Source organism: Rhinolophus hipposideros (assembly GCF_964194185.1).
Source record: "Rhinolophus hipposideros genome assembly, chromosome: 21".
In the NCBI taxonomy this organism is placed as follows: domain Eukaryota; kingdom Metazoa; phylum Chordata; class Mammalia; order Chiroptera; family Rhinolophidae; genus Rhinolophus; species Rhinolophus hipposideros.
Genome location: NC_138067.1, coordinates 10,621,816 through 10,646,823, shown reverse-complemented (window position 1 = coordinate 10,646,823; position 25,008 = coordinate 10,621,816). Strand labels below are relative to the sequence as shown.

The 25,008-nt window shown below is 41.9% G+C and overlaps 1 protein-coding gene across 1 annotated transcript in view; it reads left to right on the top strand.

Moving 5' to 3' along the window:
• Positions 1 to 18,790: 18,790 nt before the first annotated feature.
• Positions 18,791 to 25,008, top strand: part of PRSS54 (serine protease 54) — a gene marked incomplete at both ends in the record, with an annotated part of 14,930 nt that continues 8,712 nt past the window's right edge. The window contains 2 exons of the mRNA XM_081030916.1: positions 18,791 to 18,869; positions 23,350 to 23,525. Coding sequence (XP_080887042.1) covers positions 18,791 to 18,869; positions 23,350 to 23,525 — 255 coding nt within the window. The remainder of the gene's footprint in view (positions 18,870 to 23,349; positions 23,526 to 25,008) is intronic.

The window sequence follows — 25,008 nt, the reverse complement described above, 5'->3', positions numbered from 1 at the left end:
TGCTGGCTGCTTTTTTTATCCTTCTCTTTCCATGGAGATATTCTGTCCTTACTCCTCTTTCCCTTTCTAGTCTAAATACCATCTTCTACGAATCTATCCTCCACCTCACTGCCTTGGGGATCTCTCTAACATAAGATGAATAAATCTTGGGGTCCCCAATGCCTATCTCAGCTTGGGGTGGTATTCAAAGAAACACACCCCAGTGACCGAAGGCAATTAAAAACACTTCCATGTTCACTCCTATATGTCTTAGAGAACATGAAAAGAGGTCTTATTATTAATCCCAGATACTGTCTTCCCAAATCCTTAAAGAATAAGCTAAATTTATATGCACTGGCCTGGACAGCTAAAATGATTAGTATACTCTTAAGTAAAAAAACTCCAGTTGTAGACAAAGAGGTATACCACAATTCCATTTATGTATTTCAAAAAGTGTATGTGAGTATATATAGGAAAAAATTCAGCATGAAAAGCACAAAACTATTAATAGGTGGTCACCTCAGGCAAAGTGACGGAGGAGCAAGGGAGGAATATTACAGGAGTGGAGGGCTTTACACACACAGACACACACACAGATGCATTCTAGGTCTTTTTTAATTTTTTGTGTTGTTCAATATTTGTCAAGTAAAAAATTCTCTGAGAAGCAAAGCTTTCCCACTAAGATCAAGAACAAAATGAGGATGTCCCTCTCACCACTCCTTTTCAGCATCATACTGGAAATCTTATCTAATTCAATAAGATAAGAAAAGTAAATAAAAGGTATACTGATTGGGAAGGAAGAAAAAGTGTCTCTGCAGATGACATGGTTGGCTATGTAGAAAAATCTGAAAGAATCCACTCCTGGAACAAATAAGCAATTACCACAAGGTTGCGGGATACAAGGCTAATACACAAGTCAATCATTTTCCCATATACTAGCAATGAACAAGTGGAATTCAAAATTAAAAACACAATACCATTTACATTATCGGTATAAACCTAATAAAATATGTACAAGATCTACAAGAGAAAAACTACAAAATTCTAATGAAAGGAATTAAAGAACTAAATACATGGAGAGCTATTCATCTTCATGGATAGAAAAGATAGTGTCAAGAAGTCAGTTATTCCCAACTTGATGTATAGGTTCAGTGCAATCTCAATAAAAAAGTCCCAGCAAGTTATTTCGTAGATACCGACACACTGATTCTAAAGTTTATGTGGAGAGACAAAAGACCCAGAACAGCAAATATAATATTAAAGAAGAAGAACAAAGTGGGAGGATTGACACTGTCTTATTTCAAGACTTACTATAAAGCGACAGTAATGAAGACAGTGTGGTTTTGGCAAAAGAATAGATAGGTAGATCAAAGGGACAGAATAGAGTCCAGAAATAGAGCCATATAAAGATATTCAACTGATTCTTCACAATGGAGCAAACACAATACAATAGAGCAAAGACAGTCTTTTCAACAAATGGTGCTGGACATTCACATGTGAAAAATATGAGTCAAGACACAGACTTAACACCATTTCCAAAAATTAACTCAACATACATATAACTCACAGACTTATATGTAAAATGCAAAAACTATAAAACTCCTAACAGACAAGATAGGAGAAAATCTAGATCATCTTGAGTATGGTGATGAAAAAGGCATGATTCGTGAAAGAATAAATTAATAAGCTGAACTTAATTAAAATAAAAAATTTCTGCCCTGTGAAAGACATGAACTAGAAAACAAGCCCCAGACTAGGAGAAAAATATTTTAAAAAGAAAATCCTACAAATACTGTTATCCAAAATACATAAAGAACTCTTAAAACTCAACAATCAGAGAAGAACCCAATTAAAAAATGGGACAAAGTCCTGACATCTCACCAAAGAAGATGTACTGATGGTAAATCAGCATATGAAAAGTTGCTCAAGATCATGTCGTCTGGGAAATGTAAATTTAAAAAATGAGATACCACTACTTACCTGTTAGAATGGTCAAAATAAAAAATACTACCACCACCAAATGCTGGCGAGGATGTGGAGCAACAGGAACTCTCACTCATTGCTAGTGGGAATGCAAAAGGGTACAGCTACTCTGGAAGACAGTTGGGCAGTTTCTTACTAAACTAAACCTACTCTTACCAGATGACACGGCAATTGCACTTCTTCATATTTACCCAAATGGGTTGAAAACTTATGTCCACACAAAAACCTTTACATAGGTGTTTATAGCAGTTTTATTCCTAATTGCCAAAACTTGGAAATAAGTTATCCTTCACTAGGTGGTGAATGGATAAACTGTAGGACATCCAGACAATGGAATATTATTTGATGCTAAAAAGAAATGAGCTATGAAGCTATGGAAAGACATGGAGGAAACTTAAATGCATATGACTAAGTGAAAAAGACCAATCTGTATAATTCCAACTAGATGACAATGAGAACAGTAAAAGGATCAGTGTTTGTTGGAGGCTCACGTGAGGGAAGGATGAATAGGTAGAGCAGCGAGGGTTTTTAGGGCCGTGAAACTGCTCTGTATGATACCATATTGGTAGATCCATGTCATTACACATTTGTCCAAACCCATGGAATGTACAGCACCAACAGTGAACTCTAATGTAAATTATGAACTCTGGGTGAAAATAATATGTCAATGTAGATATACCATTTTGGTGTGGGATTTTGATAGTCGGGGAGGGATAGCATGTGTGGGATCAGGTGGTATTGGAAATACCTGTAGGTGCCATTTAATTTTGCTGTGAACTTGAAACTGCTGCCAGAGTCCCAGAGCATCTCTTCCCACCTTCTAGATGACCCATAGAAATTTTTAACTTATGTGCCTTCCTCACTCAGTGGTGAGCTCAGGAAGGCAGGAGTTTAATCTTCCCCAACATGGTGGCTGGAACACAGTACATGGACGTTCTAAGGACAAGAGCGAACATGTGTTGAGTACCTACTGTGTGTGGACTTTGAACTAGGTCAAGATGGTACCTGTCATCATCTCAGTCTTCCTTTCCTAAAACCCAGCTCTGCCTTAGTCCTTGCAGAGGGAAGAGCCACAGGTGGCCTTTTTCTACACTGTGAAACCCCACTCCTGGACGGAAGATGCCCAAACCAGGGATGGGGAGCTGGCTTAGACCAGCCCACCCATAGAGGGTGAAGAACCAAACTGAAAAAGCTCAACCCAATCAGGGGTGATGGCGATTAGCTTTGCCGGTCAGATTCTGTCCTGAGAATTTCAACTGGGGAATGCAAAGGGAGACTCGGTTAGTAGCACAAGCAGAAGGTGAAAAGATGAAGGTCAAGAGACCATCAGGCACTGATTGTCGAAAATAAAGAGAAGCAGTTGAGTAGAGAGATGCAGAGTGGAGGGCGGTTTGGTTGACTGGCAGCATGTGAGTGACTTGAGCAAGGCCTGGAGAAGGACGAGTGAGTGATGCAGCAGCAGGTGGCAAAATAATGTGGTCCTCAGAGCTGGGCTGCAGTCTTCCTACAGAGCTGTAGGGGGCGGTGCCTCGGCGAGAGCGTGGCCTTCCCTGCTGCTCATGCCTTTGTGGTATGCTCCAGTTACTGCCTGCATCTGTGTTCTTCCAAAGCCTGCCTAAAATGGATGCTCTACGTTGTCACCTGGGTTAATTTTCGCAAGCACATGAAGGCTCCCAGAGGTGAAGTGACCCCCGTCCCTCAAAGTGGTGGAGCTGGGCTGTAAACTCAAGTTTATCAACTCCAAAGTCCTTGGTGCGATAGCTCTGTCCGGCCATTGTACTGTCTAATGCCTCAATTGATGGGGCAATGATGAAAGCTAACCATGTCAACTCCAGTCTCTTTCCAGGCCATGCAATGCAGGCCCTTATTCAACATGAGCTTAGTTTTTATAAATTACATGTTTCCTTTTGCAGAAGCCTGCAACCCTTCATTAATCTTCATAATGACTGTACCAGATGGCATCCAAGCCCTGTAGGTATGTAAGCAGCTCAGTTTCAACTTGCTGACAGTGATAATAGGAGGGAACTAGGAAAGAAAACGCTGGATCATAATTATGGTGGTTGCATATTGGCCTATTCAGTCATTGTGTTGTCTTCCCTAAACCTCTTTCCCCATCTTTTTCTGGAACTTGTTGCTCTGCCCACTCCAGCTATGTGGCTTGGATGAAAGCTGGCCATTACAGATTCCATACCCCTAGCTAGAATTAATTGGATATCGGATGGGTATCATCCCTTCTCTCCTGCAGCCTGGGAAATCACGGTGCCTCCATCCTGTCCGCCTTTGATGGTCCACACATGGGAGTATCCAAAGCCAGGCCAATCAGAGCCCTTTTCTAGGTTTATCAACCTGGGATAAACTAAGAGGGATGTTTAAATGTGTCAGGAATGTTCACTCTCTCTCCGCTACAGATGAACTGAACTCAGTAATTTTGTGTGTGGTAAAATACACATAAAATTGACCATCTTAACAATTTTAAATGTATATAGTTCACTAGTGTTAAGTACATTCACATTGTTGTGTAACTAATCTCCAGGACTCCTTTCATCTTGCAAAACAGAAACTTATACCTATGAAACACCAATTCCTATTTCCTCCTTCCCTCTGCTCCTGGCCGCCAACCACTCTTCTACTTTCTGTCTCTATGAATTGGACTACTCTTAGGTCCCTTCTAGAAGTGGAATCTATAAACCCTGTAGTTTTGTAGTTGTTATTTACACTAAAATAATGAGTTAAAGGGACTTTACTGAATTATTTTATGGTTTATAAACACTCTAAATATATTTCAGGCTGAATATTTAACCACTGTAGGATTATCAGCCCATATTTTACTTTTTGGTATTTCCCAAATGAGCCACGGTAGACAGCTCCTTCATTAATCTTCATAATGACTGTACCAGATGGTATCCCAAGCCTTGTGGGTATGTAGCCAGCTCAGTTTCAATTTTGTGACAGTTCTGTTTCAATGGCTGAATCTGTACACCACTTTGTTGGGAGAGGAAACAAAAGGCCCACATGGCTTGTAAGATAGTCCCAGTCTCTACTCTGGGGCAGTGGCCTGACTACAAACCAGGTCTTGGGCTCCTAAAATTGCTTTCTACTTATCCTGAGGTGCTCTGTTTATAGATCAGTATGTGGGATATTTTTTAATTAAAAAAAATTTTTATGAAAGAAAACCAATAAAATGCACCTAAGCAATAAAAAAAAGTTTTGTTTCGTAGCATTGGCAAAGTTTCTACTTTCGGTGGGTAAAAGAATCAACCATCCAGATGACTAAAAGTGTTAGCGGTCCTCTTGATGCAACTGGGGTACTTTAGAGAATCAGTTGTATTTCCAGAGTCTGGGCTGGAAAAACTCAAAGAGTATGATGAAGTTGTAAGTAATATGTGTTGGACTCTCAGATTGTCTGTGAAATCACAAAAGTTGCAGGAAATCGTAGAAAACACGAAGGTCTGTAGAGAGATGTGCACTATCTGCCCTTGGTTCTCACTTGAGCTGTCACTCAAGATTAGCCCTCTGTAGAGAAGTGGCCCGGGACTCAGTGAGCATCAAGGTTTTGGGAAGTGAGCAGCCACCGAGTGGTCCCCTGGCAGTGGTTGTTTGCCTTGTATTCTTTTAGGGGTCAACAATCTTTCTGAAAGGTGCTGGGTGGATTGTGCCTTTGTGATTTGTTTGGTGGTGCTCCGAAAATTTCTTGTCTCTGTTCCTAATTTTAGAGCCAGCAGCTGTCATTGCTTTGTTCTAACAAGTCGGTAATTTTCCATTCCCCTTTCTTATTCGTGTTCCCTTAGTGCATCTAATCATTCACTCTGTAAAAACTTCTGACTTGGTCTTCTCATTTTTTTAGCCCCAAGTAAGGATATGCATGTCACGTATGCTATCATTTAGGATTTTGTCATTTCTGTAACTTCATCATTGCTTTTAAAAAAATTTAAAAGCTTCTTTTCTTCAAAGTATTACCTTTTGTTTTACCTGCATACACCCCACCTATGTAGTATAAACATTCTTACATTATTTGATAAAGTTTTAGCACACCATGTTTCATAGGACATGACATTCAATGCTTTTCATCTTCATGATGAAACAAAAAGAAGGTTGCTTTTTGTTTCTTATTTTTTTTGTTTCTTATTTGTCCACTTATTTATTTTTTAGTGTTCCATAAGTGCTAGTAAAATTCCTTGGATATGTTTTACAGGTGGTCTCATAACTTTATTTTTCTATTGTAACCTTGCATTGTCTGGGATTTCCTTCAAAATAATCCAGATGAAGGGGTAGGAGATAATGGGCCAAGGAAACATAACTGGCCACCACAACTGTTGAAGTGGATGAGGGAAACATGGTGGTTATTATACTACCCTCTATGCCTTTGTGCATGCTTGAAATTTTCCAAAATAAAAAAGTTTTAAAATTTTTTGCAAAAATGTTATTTTTAACAATTTCCCTTTAATAAGGGTATGACGAGAGCAGAAACATTGCCACCTATCGGTAGAAAATATATTACACTTGTTTTTCTTTGACTTGGATAAATTGCAACACGAAAAAGACAGGAAAATTCTATTATAATCTGTCTCCAACCTAACAAGTACTAACTCTAAAATGTTATTGACATTATTATTTTCTCAGAACTCTCCATTAATATGAGTTGCTAGGTACAACTCACGTAAATTGTATTTCAATCTCTCTCCTATCAGTAAAACTAGTGTTTGAAAAAGGTCGACTTACATTTTAATATAGACTCATGATTTTTAAGTGTGAAAATCCCAAACCAGAATATAATAAAAAATGTATTTTTGACACTTAAGTGTATTTGGTGACTTGCGAATGTGTCTGTATTTTAAGTTCTCATGTTTATGTGAGCTTGACATTTTCATGTGAGCTCACAAGAAAAGTGCTGCTTTCACCTGTGGGGAAAATGTAAGAGAAACTTCTTTAAATCATATAGAGTAGACATAAATACTTGAGAGACAAAAACACTTGTGGGATTAAGCAGGATGTTCTGGAAGTCCTACCTGAAGCTTTGATACCAGGATAAACACAAAGTTGATATTAACATGTATTTCAAGCCTCCCTCCCTTCCTCTCCTATGATTATAGTTACATGTTCACTTAATTCTCCTTTGTTTTCTGAGATATAAATTTTATTCTACATAGCTGTCATGTACATGGCTTTCAGATAAAATTTATGATACTATCTGGCCTATTAAAATTCCAAGAGTAACAATCTTTTCTGAGATAGACATTTTTTTCCTTCATTAATTATCTCTATAGGACCATGTCTGCACCCTTCTATTTCTTAAAAGGAATTCTGAGAAGGACAGAGTTTCACCCAGTAATGAAAATATGTTGCATTGATCTTGTCAGCCAAGCCTACTGATTATAAGAGAGTTAGGACACATACTTTTATAGCTTCCAAGAAAACCTTGTAACTGGCTGGCTCAGGCTCTCTTGTAGCTCCTCAGAGCACAGCACAAAGATAACATTCAAACATTCTCAATAATGGCAACACACTTTGTAATCAAAGTCATACTTACCAGTTCAATTCAGCTGCAATTTTAAAAAATGAAATAGTGACATTTCCTGTTTGAAGATGATGTATTTGTAGAATTTCTAATAGTTCCGCGTTGGAGACTATTTTGGGGGAACTGCATTGCTCTGTCAAATTGTTAGGTTGTTCTTGGATATGACACCAAAAGCACAGGCCACCAGAGAAAAATAGGTAAATTGGACTAATTCAAAATTTAAAACTTTTGTGCATCAGAGGCCACTGTCACAGTAACAGGAAGAGGCTGTATGAGATTAAACTTTAAATGAGTATTACAGAGAATGAGTTGAAGAGAGAAGAGAAAAAGTTCCAGGAGACCTGGTCTAGGAGAACAAAAAGCCTAAAAATGAGAGATATGACAAATCTTGACATTGCTTTGAATTTATGAAGCCAGTCTTCAATTTGAAACCATTTCTATTTGTTCAGTCAAACAACAAATGCTTGTTAAACATCAACTGAGTAAAGAGGGGATTACAGAATTTACAAAAATGAATAATGACACTTTCTTTAAGGAGCTAGGAGATTACATGTATATGTATAAATTTTTTCCTCCCCACCCCCTATATATATAATTTTTAAAAGTTCTTTTATTAAACAAATTATAGCCATGATAAAAGCCTAACAATATGTTTAATTTGAAAATTTTATTCAGATTAATTTTTTTCAAAATATTCTGAAAACTCACCATTCCTTTGGTTTTCACAACATAAGAACTAAGTTCTGTCGGTGGCCCAAAGAGAACTCTCTGGCGATTTGGTCATAAAAAGTTTCAAGGAAATTTCCAATGTGCACAGTCCCACTGGAGTGGTCTGAGTCATTTGGGATGCAATGGAAAAAAAGTCCTGACTAAAATCATCAGATCTGCTTCAGCTGGCCCCGCTGTGTTACCCCAGGTGACCCAGGCAAGTCACTGAACCCCACTTCTGTAAATGGAGGAAGCTGGACTATCCGAGTTCTGTTTTTCCCAATTCCAAAATTACCTGTGAGGAGGGTTCTTTACCACTTGTTAGGGCTTGAACAAAAAGGTAGCGACAATGGGGCAACAATGTGGAGCTCAACCAATGTTTGAGGAAAGCAAAGAAGGGAGAAAAGGCGTCCCAACCAGTGGGGAGTTGCCTCCCCCGCCCCCAGGTGAGGACAGAATTCTCTCCCAGGAGAAAGGTATGAATAGGACGAGTAGATGGTCCATTCAGGCGTTTCCTCTTGCCGAATACGTTTCCCTCACTTTATGGATGTTCTACAATCACATTTCCAAGAGCGCTCCTGGAAAAACTCACCTGGGCTCTAAGTAGTGCTGTTTGTTTTCATCGTCCCAAACAGAGTTTGGAATGCTTTCAACTTGTGCAAGTTTGAAAGGATTGTGTTGGTCATCCTTTAAAAAAATAATTTTGATTATAGATTTCTGAAGCTTGGACTTCTTGAACTTTCACTTACAATACAAGCTTATAAACACGAACATGTGAGAATCTATTGAAATTGACCATAACAAGATTTAAATGCCATTTCTGTAAAGAGCTTTCTTCTTTTGCCAACATCATTTAATTCTGGAGGCAAGAGACTTGAAGTGTGATCGATCCCCAGCTACCTCTCTATGCCACTTGACACCCCTGGGCCTTTGTGAAACAGTGGCCTTTGAGGGTGTTTTGTTTGTTTGGACAGCAACAGAGCATTTTTATCAAATAGAAGCTTAGCTTTGAGCTCTAGTACAAAGACAGGTGCTCTGGCTAACGAGAGCCCTTGTAGGTTTCCTGGGCTCGCAGCCCATCCATAAGATGCTACTGCAGGGAAACTGAAGGGCGGCTGGAACCCCAAGTTTCAGTGGTGCAGAAATATTATAACGCTGTCACCCAGTGAGGGTGACAACCTGAGGGTGACAGCCACAGAAAGACACTTTCCTGCAAAGTCAGTCAGCCTGTTCGGCCTCTGTATTGAGAGTTCATTTAAAAAGAAAAATCTGGATGCTGAGCCGCTTTGGAAAATGAGGCAAATGAAAGAGTCACCGGACATCAATGAAGAAAATAAAAAAAACACCCAAACTGTAATTAAAGTTTTAATATTTTTCAGTAAGCTGACAAAAGTAAGTAGTTTTCTTCCTTTCTTTTTAAAAAAGCAGTTCTTTCTAAAATCAGTAACCCGAAACCAGAGAAAGCGCGTTTGCTTTTGAGCCCTTTTGTCTTGTTGTTGGCAAATAGCAGATTCTCTGCCAAAGACTCCTCAGCGTAGAAACCTTTTGACGTTAACTTTGAGTGCCTCCGCTGGCTGCCCTTTAGGGAAACTGTGAATGTAGAATCTTGCAAGCAAGATCGTCACCTACCGGCCAGTATGATTCCCGCAGTAAGCGCCAGGATGGCATTTGGTTGGCGGGGACGGCTTGGGGTTGGGCACCTTAAAGTTCACTGGCTGAACTTTCTTGGACAATGTATGAGTGATCATGTGTATGTGGTCACCTCAGGGAATGAATGAGAGCTCAAAACTTACCCACTTGAGGAAAGAATGTTCCCATTTCTGTTGCAACTCTCCTGGAACCCCCTCAGCCTCTGGAACAACTTGTGTTGTCCAAAATGAACAATGTTTTACAAACTCACCTTGTGAAATAGATGCACTAAAACGATGTCGTAGTTGATTTACGAGTTGCTATGTTTCAAGATCAGTCTAACCCATAACTTCTTCCACAAACTACGTCATTTTGGGGGCCATAGGAATAACTAAACCTGTCATTATAAGGAAGTGGGGCGTCCTCGAGGAGCGGTATTTACCCAGCACTGCTTATGCCCAGTACCAGGCTAAGTTTCACTGTGAACCACAGATATTTACCAGGTCCCTCACCTCAAAGACTGCACAGTCTAGCAGCTAGCTTACATCAGAGTCTATTTTAAAACACAGCCAGTGAATGTTCTTTCTAGATCCTTCTTACCAGTCTGTGTGGGCGCAGCATCTGTGCAGATCAGTAGGTTATTCTTTTCCTGAAGTATATTTCTCAAGAGACTATTTGTAATTTAGAACACATGGTTCGAAGTCAAACAGATCTGGGTTTGTATCCCAGGTCCACTGCTTACTAGCTGTGTGACCTTGGGTAAGTTGTTTAACCTCTCTGGGTCTGAGTCTCCTCATTTTTAAAATGTGCATAGTAAATTCTATGTCATGTGTTGTTGTGAGGATTAAATGAGATACTGTGTGTTAATACACTGAGCAGAGACTTTGGTCTATAGTAAAAATAAATGTGTTATAAGTGTTTCAATACGTAGGTTAAATGTATTAACTGGCTTTACTCTCTGACCTGTGGAGTGGGACTTGGTTGGCAAGAGTATTTCCAAAACTTTTACCTTTTATTGCTCTAGCTTTTTAGAGCCACTTTGACCCCTCATATTGAGGCAACTCAATCCCCAAACTCAGTTTTCCAGTCCTCAGGTGAGGCAGGTGAGGGAAGTGACGCTTGTCCCTCTGCCAGAGGTCACACCAGGTAAGTCTGTGACTACTCATAGAGAGCCCACAATGTCCTTGAATTTGACACTGGTTGCAGAATCTGTATAATTTTGATTTGTCTAAATAACCAGTGCCCATGGACTTTCATTGTTTTGAAGCTGGAGAACTGCCATTTGAAAGTTTTGGTAGTCTTCTCTCTCTGGAGACTGAATGATCACTTTTTGTAGCAGCTGCCTCTGCGTGGAGAAAATTGGCAGGATGGGCCAGTCAATCACACAAATATAAAAGGTTCTTGGTGACAACTGTGTGGTCTCTTATAACCAGAATAACCATGCTTCAAACTTCTTAATTGTCAATCTTCTCGTGCCATTACACCCAGCCTTCTCTGCACGTTGGAATCACCAGCCTGCTGATGCCCGAGTCCCACCCCAGCATCTGATTCCATCGGTCTGGGGTGGGATGAGGCCATGGAGTTTTTAAAGCCCCCAGGTGGTTCTGATGTGCAGCCAATATCACAAACCGCTGCATGAATGCCTGGTTGCAGCATTCTTGAATTATTTTATTTCTAAAAGTTCCAAACCATTCAACAACTGGCCATCATGTTCCCTCACATGGAAACAGAAGAATGTTTAGCACAACCATGGTACTAGATGCCTTGAATTTGATGCCATTTCTTTGAGTGTTATCACCTTCAGGATCAGATAGCCTCTGGGGGAGATGAATTCTCCCCCAACCCCTGGCCACTGGCTGAACTAGGCAGGCCCAAGGGTTGAGGGAAGCAATTGGGCAACAGCCACTGAAGCAATAGCTTGTTCTGTAAATGTAACTTAACGCTGCTGAAGTGAGAAAGCTTTAGGGACTTGAAACAGCTGGAGGATTATCTTTCTTTCCTCGTCTGTAAATAAAGAGAAAGAGTAAGGTGAAGCCAGCCTCATAACCTAACATACCAAGCCTTTCATATTCACTCAGATAGCAAAGTCTATTAAAATGCAACAATTGCACATTTCGTATTTACAGCTAAAGCATTTTTAACTCTGTATGTTTGTTAAAATTCTGATACCTTGCTGTTCAAGAAACAAAATGCCTAAACTCCCTGCTTTAATTAAATAAGCTTAAATATTTGTTGTTTTGCCGGATATTACGCTGGTAATGTTTGTTGTTTCTCTTAATAGAATGTGACAAAAATAATGCACTCAAATATTCACGACTAATTCTTAAGTTAAATGTACAATGACTTCACAGATACTGGTTTCCCTTAGTTTGGATTTTAAAAATTATTATGGTAAAGTACAAATAACATAAAATTGACCACTTTGACCATTTTAAAATGTACAACTCAGTGAGTGGCGTTCAACAGATTCACACTGTTGTGCAACCATCTAGTTCCATCTATGTAATCAGAACCATTTAGTTCCAGAACGTTTTTATCACCCCTGAACACTTAAGCAGTCGTTCTTTATTTCTTCTTTCCCCACATATTGTATGATTCCATTTACACGAAATATCCAGGATAGATTATGAAAGCCATACAGACAGAAAGTAGATTAGTGGTTGCCTGCAGCTGGAGGGGCTGCTGGGGAGAAATAGGGAGTGAGTTGCCAATGAGTGTGGGTTTCTTTGAATGGTAATGAAAATGTTCTAAAATTGATGATGGTGGTGGGTACACAAACCATTCTCTTATTCAGTAAGTGCTTACTGGCTGATAAGTGGTAAAGATATGATGTATTTTTTGAAGTACAATAATTTTTGTTAATAATTAATTACAATCAAAGGTTTTAAAAATTACTCTCTGCTCTTTGAGCTCCACAGAAGGGCTGGAAGGATTACAGTCTGCATTCAGTAAGTGTTCCTTACTATATAATAACAACATGTGCTTATTCAAGAGACAGCACAAAGCAGAAGATCCCTATCTCTTCCCCACTCCCACTCCCCTACATCCTTAGTCAGTTCCTCAGGGCTGTGGGTGTGGCCTGTCGAACATTTCTACAGCTATCATTTTTATAATGTGCTTCAAAAAAACCAAGACCAGAAATGAGCTCTCACTATACAGCATGCTTTATAGCTTGCTTTTCTCCTTCAACAGTAGCTGGCCAAAGCCTTTGGAGATCCAGGCATTGAGTTGTACCTCCTTCTCTGTACTGGCTGAAGATTCTTGCCCATGCAGAATGTATCCTTAGAGGCACAGAGAGGCTTGAGCACGGCCATCTTTTTTAGGAAAAGCAGATCTCGAAGCCACCAATGCAATTTGCAAGAGGCTCCTTAGAAAAGGGCAGTTTTTGTCCTTTGTAGAGCACCAGTCTATGGCTGGGTGCCATGTGCATGAATCCATGGAAACTCCAAACCTCCCTGGGTAGCAAAAGGGTCCTGAGTGGAACTGGGCCATAGCCGGAGAGCAGGAAAAGGTGTGTTGGCTGCTAGATTTTTGTGAAAATAAAGAGTATTCCTTTTGGTTTCATATGTAAACAAAGGGTGTCTATCTGGGAAGAGTACAACTTAAGATTTCATTACAAAAAAAATCATAGTAAGAACTATGACCCACATCTATAAAAGACGAGTGGTGAAGAATTCGTGAAAATAAAAAGGATTAAAATTTCCAAAAGGTTTGATTTTGAATGTGACGCTGTTGTATTATGTATGTCATCCAGTTAAGGATTTAAGTGAGATAATATCACTGCTTTTCAGTGACTTCCACTGTTCTTATCGTTGAAAAGACATTATTAGGCATTAGTCAATTGCCAGACATGGAATACAAATTCTTAAGCATAAAAGATACTCGAAGCATGAGACCAGTGAATCGGTCAAGTTTCGTTTGGTCAGAAGTAACAGAAACCTTTGACTCTTATGCAGTAAAGAAGTTTGCTGGTGGGATGTGAGCTAGTTCACAGAAGAGCCGGTTCTCAGGGAAGATGAGACAGGGAGGGACCCTCAACGTGGCAGCAAAGCCCTCAGGCCTGCTGTTGGCCTGGCTCAGCGGCTCCAGCTGTTTTGACCTTTCTGCCCTTTGGCTCAAGACTCAGATTCCAAGAATGGGAGGATCTCATGAGTCTGGCTAGGGTCACAGGTCCTCCCTTGGGCCTGTGGGAATATTAGGCCTGTGTGGTGTTATTGCTCCAATTCACAGAAGTGAGGGGATGGCTAAGAGAGATTCCATGGAGTGCAAAAATAGTGATGGGAGAATAGGAGCGTATCAGAAATAGAGTGGCTCGGACTCAAGTGGATTCACTTATACTGGGATAATTGAATCTGAGAGTGTGATGAGTCTGAGTAAGCAGACAAAAATCTATGTGAATAAAACAAACAACAACAACAACAAATCCAAAAGTGAAATAAGAAGTCGAACAATGACCACCTGGAAATTACATTTTCCTGTACTGGGAATTCGTTAGTGCAGTTTCTAATGTGTGGTCTGTTGTGAAGCTCAGTCCCTTTCAGCTTTGAGCATCACTGCAGACTGGGTGGTCTGAAAAGCCTTCTCATTGCAAAACAGTGCAGAGGACACACCTTTGAGTTGTCTTTGCTTTTACAAACTTTAGGAGAAGATTCCAAGAAAAATGAGCTGAGGCCTGAGCTGTCAACAACTGGAAGATAAAAGGTTGGCTTAGGGCAGGGGCTGTCAGCAGCATAGCTGTTAGAATACTTACCATGTTTCCCCGAAAATAAGACCTAGCTGGACAATCAGCTTTAATGCGTCTTTTGTAGCAAAAATTAATATAAGACCCGATATAATATAATATAATATAATATAATATATAATACGATATAATATAATTAATATAATATATAATATAATATAATACCGGGTCTTATATTAATTTTTGCTACAAAAGACGCATTAAAGCTGATTGTCCAGCTAGGTCTTATTCTCCGGGAAACAGAGTAGCTAGTTAGTGGAGAGGGTGGGAAACCAAGCTACAGTCCCGGGTAGTGGCGCCCTCTGCTGACCAGAGTCAGAAGAAAACTCGCTGGAAGAAAGTCTACCTACTTTAGAGCCATATGATAGATACCCAAGGATTAAGAACGAGAAACTAACAATCATTATGAAGGAGCATGAGAACACAAGCCACTTTGTGTAAGAGTTAGCAGATAAAGCAAAAAGCATATTTAGAATTCCTCTACCCTTCAAATAGCAGATCTTGGAATTGTCAGATACCAAATATAGAACAGATATATATTGAAATGGTTGAAGAAGTAAAGGATGAAATGACAAAAATGAAGACCAACAAGACACAATCAGAAACAAACATGGAGACTTTTAAAAAATGGATCTTCTACAAATAAAAATATTTGTTTGTTGAAGTTTTAAAAAACCTCCAGAGGTTGGGTGAACAGCAGATTAGACATAGATGAAGAGAAAATTAGTAAACTGGAAGGTAAATACACAGTAATCACCCAGAAAACAGCACAGAGTGGCAAAAAGATAAAATATGAAGGGATAATAAGAGATACAAAGGATAGAATGAGAAAGTCTAACATATTTCAATTTGGAGTCCCAAAAGTAAAGAATGGAGAGCCTGAAGAAGAGGTAATATTTGCAAACAGAATGGCTGAGATAGTTCCAGAATTTATAAGAAAATATAAATACACAAAGCCAGAAAGCATAACATATTCTAAATGAAATAAATAAAAAGAACTTTATAATTTAACAATTAGATTGAGGGGAGACTTCTCAAAACGATGGAATCCAGAAGACAGGGAATAAACATCTCCAGAGAACTGAGAGGAAATAATTCTCAACTTAGAATTGTGTACCACCAAAACTATTTTTCAAGAAAGGGGGTGCAAAACCAACAGTTACAGACTAGCAAAACTGAGAACATTTGCCATCAATAAGTATGTATTATACTAAAGAAAATTTCTAAAGGATGTTCTTAGGGAGGAAATAAAAAATACAAGGTATAAGAAACAAATGACATAGTAAATGTTATTTAAATCCAAACAATCATTGTCTGAATAAAATAATAACAAAGTATAATGTATGGGGTTTAAAAAGAGCTAAAATATGGAACAATAATAGCATGAAAATCATGAAGGGGAGATTAGAGTTAAGTCATTTTACTTTTTTTTTTTTTTTCCAAAGAGAGCCCAGCTCACAGCTCACAGTGGTCCACACAGGGATCGAACCAGCAACCTTGGTATTATTAGCACCACCCTGTAACCAACTGAGCTAACCAACCACCCCAGAGTTAAATCATTTTAAAGTTGCAGTATTATCATGAGGAGATTAAGACAATAATTAATGTTAGGAATGATTAAATGTGCATGATAAAATTTCCATGGTCCCCTCTGCAACAATAGACAGAATGTACAAATTCCAAACTAGTAGCAAGAAAGTGTGGAATGGGCAAAACAAAACAAAATGAAACAAGGCAAGAAAGGAGAAAAGCACAGAAAAAGCAGAAAAACCTTAGAAAAAAAGAAGACAGTAAAACAACTCCAAATATCTCAATTATCCCAATAAATATAAAAGCAACATACATGCCAGTTAAAAAGACAGAGATTGTCAGTTTGGATTACTTTTTTTTAAACGTACTACTTATAAAAGATATACCTGAAGCATAAAGATACAGAGAATCTGAAAGTAAAAAAGCAAAGGAATGGAAAAAAGAAATATCGACAAATAAAAATCAGGCACACTTATCAGGTAAAATAAACTTTACGATAAAAGGTATTATTAAGGATAGAGATCATAAATATAGCCAATCCATATTATCATGTATTGTATATTTGCAAATTTGCCTACTCTTTAAAACTTATATTAACCCCCAAATCAATATGTGCAGTGCTTTGCAGTCATTTGCAGACAGGCACAGAGAGCCAAAAAATTGGAGTCACTAAATGTGCACATTCCCAGCTGAGGTTGAACAAGGTGGTGCTCTGCCTTCTTCTCTCAGTTCATACTGAAAACAAGTGTCCTTTCTGTGGTCTATTTAGTATCATGGTTTATGCATTTCAGGGCTTTTTGTTGGTGAATTTGCTACTTAAAATGCCACCCTCCTCAAGCCTAGTGCTGAAGTGCCGTCTGGTGTTCCTAGGCACAAGAAGGCTGTGATATGCCTCATGGAGAAAACACACATATGAGATAGGCTTTGGTCAAATATGAGTTACGGTGCTGTGGGCATGAGGTAATGAATCAACAATGTGTATTGCATGAAGTGCCTTTAGACAGAAACACACATAAGACAAGGTTGTGTATTGATCGATTGATGAAAATGTTACGACCAGAGGCCCACGGGGTCCTAATGCTGTATTTCTTGGAGAAGCAACCGTCAGTATTTGTCAATTCAGTGTTTGCCATGCCTTCATAGAACATAGAGATAGAGAATAAAGAGAATCAAGTCTAGTTCAATTCCCCAGGAAGATAGGACAATTCTAAATCTATATATCGAATAAGATAGCCTTGAAACTTATAAAACAAAAATGGTCATAACTAGAAGATGAAATTGATAAAATCACCATCATAACAGCAAGCGTCTTTCTTAATTTATTGATAGGTCCAGCAGACCAAAAAAAAAAAAAATCCAGGAAAGATGCTATACTATTAACTTGAAAGAGCTAATTAATTACCTAAAATTGTGATGCATCTTTACAAAATTGACCTCAGGTTGATGGTCAGCATTAAATGGCCCAGTGAGGCTGAGAATTTAATGCCCCTGTTCGTGAGGTCTGCTGGGCCCCGGCGGGATTCTGAGCCTTTCCAGTGGGTTGAGCTAGACCATCTCTGTGAGGAGAGGGGGTTACTGGTGATCTGCTCGTGGCTCTTTTTCATGCAGGAATTTCAAGAGGAGTCTGGAGACTCCCTCAGGCATTAACTTCAGCATCTCAACCCTTACATAGCGGCAGCCCCATGACTTTGGCTCAGTCACTGTTTCTGTTTCTGTCCCCATAAAGGCAGCCCAAGGTCCAGACTCAGAAATGCAGCCTTAGAGATGGTTCACTACCCTGGAGCTGGAAGGATGTTGGTTCGAGTCCTGCCCTGGCTACTTGTAAGGTGTGTGGCTTTAGGGAAGTGGCTTTACTTTGCCACTCTGAGCAAGCATGTTTCCATCTGGAAAGCAGAGGTCATTCTTTCATCCTGGCAGGGTGACAGGGAATCATGAACGAGAAAATGTACATGAAGGCTCTCTGAGACTTGTGATAAGGAACATACTGAAGGATCAACTCCCATTTTTCCCACTACGCACAATCGTTCTCATCCTGTTCCACCAGCAGAAGCCAAGCCCTGCTTGGTGCTAAAGGTGATGGAGAATGGTCAGGGCGTCAAGGCTAACTAAAGGGGAAGGAGATAGCGTCTCCATTCGGGGGCAGGCTTCACTTCTTATCCAGTCATCCTTCTTTCCATCGGCCATTATGTTTGGGTCCAATAAATATTTCTTAAGCACCTGCGCCAGCAGCGTGCAAGCCCTCTGGTTCCATGGAGTTATGTCTTATTACAACGTTGTCAACACTTTTCTCAAGTCCTGGCTGCTCGCAGTGGCAGGAGTGCAGATTCCCATGTGGCCCCACGATTTGACAGAGGCCATCGGGTAGCTTGCTTTGGAGCCACTAAAGACAACTGGGCTTGGCCTCCGGGAAAGCACACTAGGAGTGTGAGAATGCCGACAAGCCTGGAAAACCAAATCCACTTTATTTGTGCGCTTCCTTCGTCCAGTCTGACAAACTTGTGTAGACATAGGGCGGTGGGGAGGAGACAGACAGACCACGGCCACAACTGGACAGGACTTTGTGATCCAGCAAAAGGGACGTCTTCTCTGCCAGACCCGGGGACAGCCAATCTTCCAGAATAGCCCTGCCAAGTTTAGGAAACAGGCAGGCTTTTCATCCTGGCTCCTCCGAAGTCCCTATGAACAGCCGTTTGCGTGGTGACACCATGGTAACCATCATGCCACAATGGAACATTCTTCCCAAGGTGGTAGAAGGAACCCCTCTGCTGGGCTCTGCTGTGTCAGGTCAGAGTGAGTTCATTTCTCCTTCAGCAGGAGCAATTCACAGAACTCTGAGAACCATCCTGACAACAAGACACATCCAGTGTCATGAGCAGAAGGAACATGGCAACGGAGAATGACACGCATGGGTTCCTCAGGCTCTTGTGCATTGTTTGAGACAAGGGTAGGCCTGTGGGCGGTGAACACGTGTGGGTTTTGGATTTAGACAGACCTAAGCTTGGATTCCAGCCGCACCACCTGGCAGCTGCACGACCTTGGGCAGGCTTCTCAGGGTCTCTGAGTGTCAGTTTCTGAAAACCTGTAAAATGGGGATAATGATAGTGTCTGCCTCATAGGGTTTCTGTGCGAATTAACAAGCCAAATGCCGAGGCTGTGACTATGTAAAAGTACGAGCTGTCCTTAGTTTAAAGAAATCCAGCATTATTTAAGCCAGCAGAGTTTAGTAGGAGGGGCTAAACTAGCGTGAGCTTGTACTAAACCCCTGCTTTTTCTTTCGGCAGCATTTCATGGCTACAGAGTTAAGGCAAGGGTTGAATTCCACAAGTCAAAAAACAACGCTTTTCTGAAACCCAAGTCTCTGGGAAGCCCAGGGACTCTGAGTGGATTGAGGAGAGAGGTGACAGGCGTGGGCTGCCTCGGCTCCTCCTTGCGAATCCTAACAGAATATCTGTGCTGGACGGCTGGTCCCTGCCTCTTCACTGCACAGAACCGAGCAGTAGAGATGTGACAGGTCTGTCTCATGCCTTGGAAGCTTGGCCAGTGGGAAGGAAGGTGGCTGGGCCTGTGACGCTGAGGGGAAGGCAGCGCTTTGGGGAGGAGAGGACCAGCCTGTGTGTTTGGCTGCCCTGTGTTCACAGCTGCCCACGGTGTCTGCCGCGGCTGTCCCTGGGGATGGCAGAGATGAGAGGGCTGCTTCTGCTACTGCTCTGTGTCTTCCACGCTTCTGCCAGTGAGTGTGCTGCTTTCTTCCTCCTGACTTAGCTGATCCTGCAACACGGCAGGGGGAATCATCCCAGAAAAGAAAACGGTCCTGAATGTCCGGAGAGGGACTGGGGAAGATGACTCTCAGTGCTTTGCACTGGCAGTATGTCTTGGTGGTGGGAACCAGGCTGAGAAGGAGAACGTGAGGCGTGGGTCTAGGAAACTGTGGCTTCAGCAGCCTGGGGCCAGGGCTGAGCTTCGGGAGAGGGTGCAGTTAGGAAAATGAGCCTCAGGCTATGTGGAAGCCCACTGCACAGAGGGGTCAGCAGGAGGCCTGTCTCCCCACCCACAGCTCCCACTTGCTCTTCCTGGGGCATCGCCCTCCAGGCACCCGCAGGTGGGGGTGTCAGATGGGAACCAGGCCCTTCCTGTGTTTCTACTTCAGCATTGTTGCTCCTTGAAGCCTTTTATCATTAAACCAAAAGAATACACGTACTGCTAACCTGACCCCCAGTGGCGGGGCTTGGTCAGGGAACAAGGAGGGATTTTGGAGGCTGCCAAAGCCTCCATGGGCACAAGTGGCAGCTGCAGACCCCTCCCTGACCTCCGGGTTGTCCAGGACTCAGACCCAGCCTAGAAAGGGTCAAGTGGCTCTGTCCCATTTTGCTGCCAGCTGGCTGTGTCCTGTCTTCGGGCAGTTAGATGCGGGACATGAGAGAGCCCCCCGCCTCGTGCACACGTAGAGGAGAACTCCCTACATTCCTTGCCTAGTGCATCTCCTTGCAGCTCCAAGGAGACCAAGGGATGCCCACAAAACACAGAAAGGGCCTCTCCTCCCTCTTAAAAAGGCTCAGGCAAGTGGCCCAGGGCAAACATTTCGTCTCTGGGTTAGATTTCCTCATTACTTCCTGGCCTTCCAAGGGTTGTATAAAGTCAATTAGAAATAGCCGATTAGAGCTTTGAAAAAGGAAAAGTCACCACACACCTGTAGGTTTTGTTGGGTCAGAACGGACAGGTTGATGCCTTGTCTACCACTCATTGCCAGTGTCCCATAAACACTAAAAACAAACGGAAAAACCCACAAGGAAATCCTTTCTCTGGTGATTCAGAATGACTTAGTCGCCTTACAGACATCATCTTGCTAACAACCAGCGCTGTCCCTGTTCCAGCAAAGTCTCCAAGTGTCAGTTCCTAGAGACATTTGGTCACATGCTGCCCTATCATGGGAAGGTCTCCTGTGGTCCTAACGACAGTACTGAATGTGACAATCAACTCTCGAGTCATGGTTGGGAACTGTCTTTGATGCTCACCTGAGAGATCACCCAGAGCGAAAGCCCTCCCAGACTTCCTGCTCTGGGCGGAATTCACGCCCTCTCCTCTGTACACTCGGGGCACACGCCCTTGTGTCACGAGCCTCTCTATTCGGCTATCACTCTTCATCGTGTCTGTCTCCCCATGCACTGTGACTTCCCCTGGGGCTGAGACAGGATCCTGAAATCCTTCCCTTTAAGTCCAGCCCCTAGTTCAGCACCTGACAGGACTGTGTGTGCAGTGGAACGAAGGGCTGGAAACAAAGCAGCCACCAATGAGCTGACCCACACTCGGCTAGTGGTACCCGTCATGTGGCATTCAGGGCCGCTGACTTACAAACAGGCACTGGGTGTTCATGGTTTGGGATTTACAAATGGCAACGTAAGCAGTGGTTTACATGGAAAAAAATATGGAAGCGTCCATTCTGCCTTGCGGTTTAGCATTATTCGTCATGAGGATACAGTTTGCAAAGCACCTTCCCATAACCTCACGTCAGGTGATCTTTATAACCCCATGTTCCAGAGAGGAAACTGAGGCCCAGAGAGGTGAAGTGTTTCGCCCCAGGCCAACTGGACTTGAGACACTGAGTCCAGGGCCTTTCTGAAACCCTAGTGGTTCTCAACCCCAAATACAGACTAGAATCTACCCGGGAGCTTTTAAGAAAATGCTAGTGTCCAGGCCCCATCCCCAAGGGTGTGGATGAAATGTGCAGTCAGGATGAGGATCCTTGCGTTCCACTCTGCGTAGGTGAGGATGAAATGGGCAGCCCGGGGGCTCATGAGGGCAGGGCACAGTGCCCGGCAAGGAGGACATGGGGCAGTGGAGGGAGTCAGCAGCCAGGCACCCCCCAACCTCATGTGGACACCGTCCTCTAATGATACCAGGGAAGGAGGAGGCGCAGCTCACCCAACCTGGGGCGTTGAGTTTTAAGGGTTCTTCCTGTGCTATCATTCTGACACACAGAATCAAGGGATTCGATGATTATGGAACATTTTTTTTTTAAATACAGGGCAATATGGCCCATCTTGGGCCAACCCGGGCTGGCAGGGGAGAATATTTTTTAAAACTTTAGTCAACATTTAACTCTCATTTGAAATACAGTCCAGACTGCCCAAGAGACTGTCCAATAGGAGGTGACCCCTTTGAGGGCTCGGGAAGGCACAGACCAACTAGGCCTGGATGGGACCACCTGGCAGGAACTTTGAGCCCCTTGCCGACAAGATGTCAGGGAACGCTTGGTTGGCAGCAGGCCTCTGTTCATCACCAGATAATTTGTTGAGAACCTACCATGTGCCAGGCACTGTGCCAGCCCCTAAGGATACCCTGGGAAACAAAACAGACATGACACGGAAAGCCACACATGCCAGTAGCCCAAGTCGGGAAGAGCAAACTTGAGGATATGAAATGTGTCTGGAACAGATACATGTGAGGGGTTGAGAGCGTAAGGAGTCGGGATTCATCCAGACCGGTCCTATGTCCTACCAGCTGTGTAACTCAGACAAGTGCTCACCCACTCGGAAGTTCGATTTTCTCATCTGCAAACAGAACGACAATGTCCGCCTCTAGCTCTGTTGGAGGAATTGTGTGAAGTAGTGTATATCAGCAGTTCTCAAATGTTTGGGTCTCAGGACCTCTTTCTACTCGTTAAAATAACCCAGGGCCCCGTAAGAGCTTTTGCTTGTGGAGCTTTAGCTTTCCATATTTATCATGTTAGAAGTCAAAACTGGAGAAATTTAAGGCACAAGAAGATACAGGTTCACACATGCTATTAGCCATCAGAGTGATGACATCATGTAGCCTCTGGAAAATTGTGTACACTACTGAGAGAATGAAAGTGGAAAAAGCAAATACAATCTGAGTATTCTCACGAAAATGGTTTTAACCTTGGAGACCTCAGAGAGGGTCTCACGGAGTCCCCGACTACAGAGGTCCCTGACTACAGTGTGAGAACTGCTGATGTGTACAAAGGTTTCAGACACTGCCTAGTGTGCTCAACGGATGAGAGTGGTTACCGGTAGCCTGACATTAGTTTTAGATTCAGTGATGCCACCAAGCATCTTTTATAGGGAAGGAGACCCACTAGGAAAAGAAACAGGTGGCAGAGTTAGTGGTGACTAAGACACAGAGCCAGACGGAGTGGGGAAGCAGTGAGCAGGGGTCCTGAAGTCTGGCGCGGTGGTGATGGTGGTGGTGACCACAGGCCACCAACCCCTCGCCCCAGCAGTGAGGCCCCCGCAAACCCCTTCTGCAGGTTGTGGCATCCAGAAAACCAACTTTATAGAACCTTCTGAGGAGGGTCTGGTCAGCGAGGAGGAGTTCCCGTGGGTGGTGTCGCTGCAGGATTCCCGCTACACCCACCTGGCTTTCGGCAGCATCTTCAGTGAGTTCTGGATCCTCAGCATCGCGTCTGCCTTTCAGAACAGGCCAGTACCCCTGCCTGTGGGTACTCCCTGGGGTGGGCTGGTGGGCTCTGCTTCCTGTTCAGCATGGGCAGGCCCAGAAGGTGGATTCCTGATGACAGGGCAACAGCACTTGCTCTGCTGTGAGTCTCAGAGTCCTGAAATCACCAGATGCCAAAGATGGAGCAGTCCGGAGTCTTCACCTGCCCAGTAAAATGGTGGTTCCTGCACCCTCCACAGAAAGGGTGCTCCTTCCCATTTTACTGTGATCACAAAGGCAGGTCCCTACTGCTTGTCTTGTTAAGCGAATTGATAGGAGCCCTTGTCTTACAACACTTACTCGGCCCTCAGCAATGGGACTGCTACACAAATACACACATAGAGAAAAGACTTGAAGGAAACACGCAAATACTTTAAGAGCACATATCTTTGGAAACTCAGAATGCGTACGATTGCTGTTCTTCGACCATCTCGGTGTTCCCCAGAGGCTTTACAATAAATGTCCATTCTTTTAAACCAGAAAAAAAAGCCCACAAGTGTTATTAAAGGAATAACTGTTTTTTCTTTTTCTTTTTGTAAAATATTTACTTTTTGACCCAATGATTTCACTTTTGAGAATCAACATTAAGGAAATAATTTCAACCACCGGAAAAATTTTACGCACAGTTGTTCATAGGATGGTTAAGCACACACAAAACACTGGAAACATAATGTCCAATTATCATGGATAAATATAGTATATTACCCTTTTATATATAGTATATACTATATATTATATAGTATAAAATTTATATAAAATCCTACATTTAAATAGTATATATACTTTGATATATAGTACATACATATACATAATATATGGTATATAAATAGTATATATAATGTATAGCATATTACATAATATATAAATAAATATTGCTCATATATATTATATATACATACAGAGAATGGGGAGGAGAGTATAATTACTATAACTGGCTAAACAAATTATGGTATAAGTCCTAGATAGAATATTGTGCAGCAACTGAATTTTTTAACATGATACATATTTTTAAGTTGAAAATACATGTATTTAAATAAAAATACATGTACATAGTATAATGTTCATGAGGAACCAAAGGATACACAGAAAAAATCTTCTCCTCTCTCCTTTGCCCTCTAGTCACTAGTATCCTTCCTTTGAGCCATTTTGGCACCAGTTTCTAGGGTATTTCTAGGGTATTTTTCCTTAAATACGCAATACGTTTATGGATAGCTACATATCTTTAGGGTCTATCTATATTGATTCTTATATCTATTGACAGAGGGAGAAAACCTCCCGATCCCCATATTAGTCTGCTAGGGTTGCCATAACAAAATAGCACAGACAGGGTGACTCAGATAACAGAAATTTAGTTCTTACCATTCTGGAGGCTGGAATCCTAGATCAAGGCGTGGGCAGGGTTGGTTTCTCCTGAAGCCTCTCTCCTTGGCTCGCAGGCTGCCACCTTCTCACTGTGTCCTCACATGGCCTT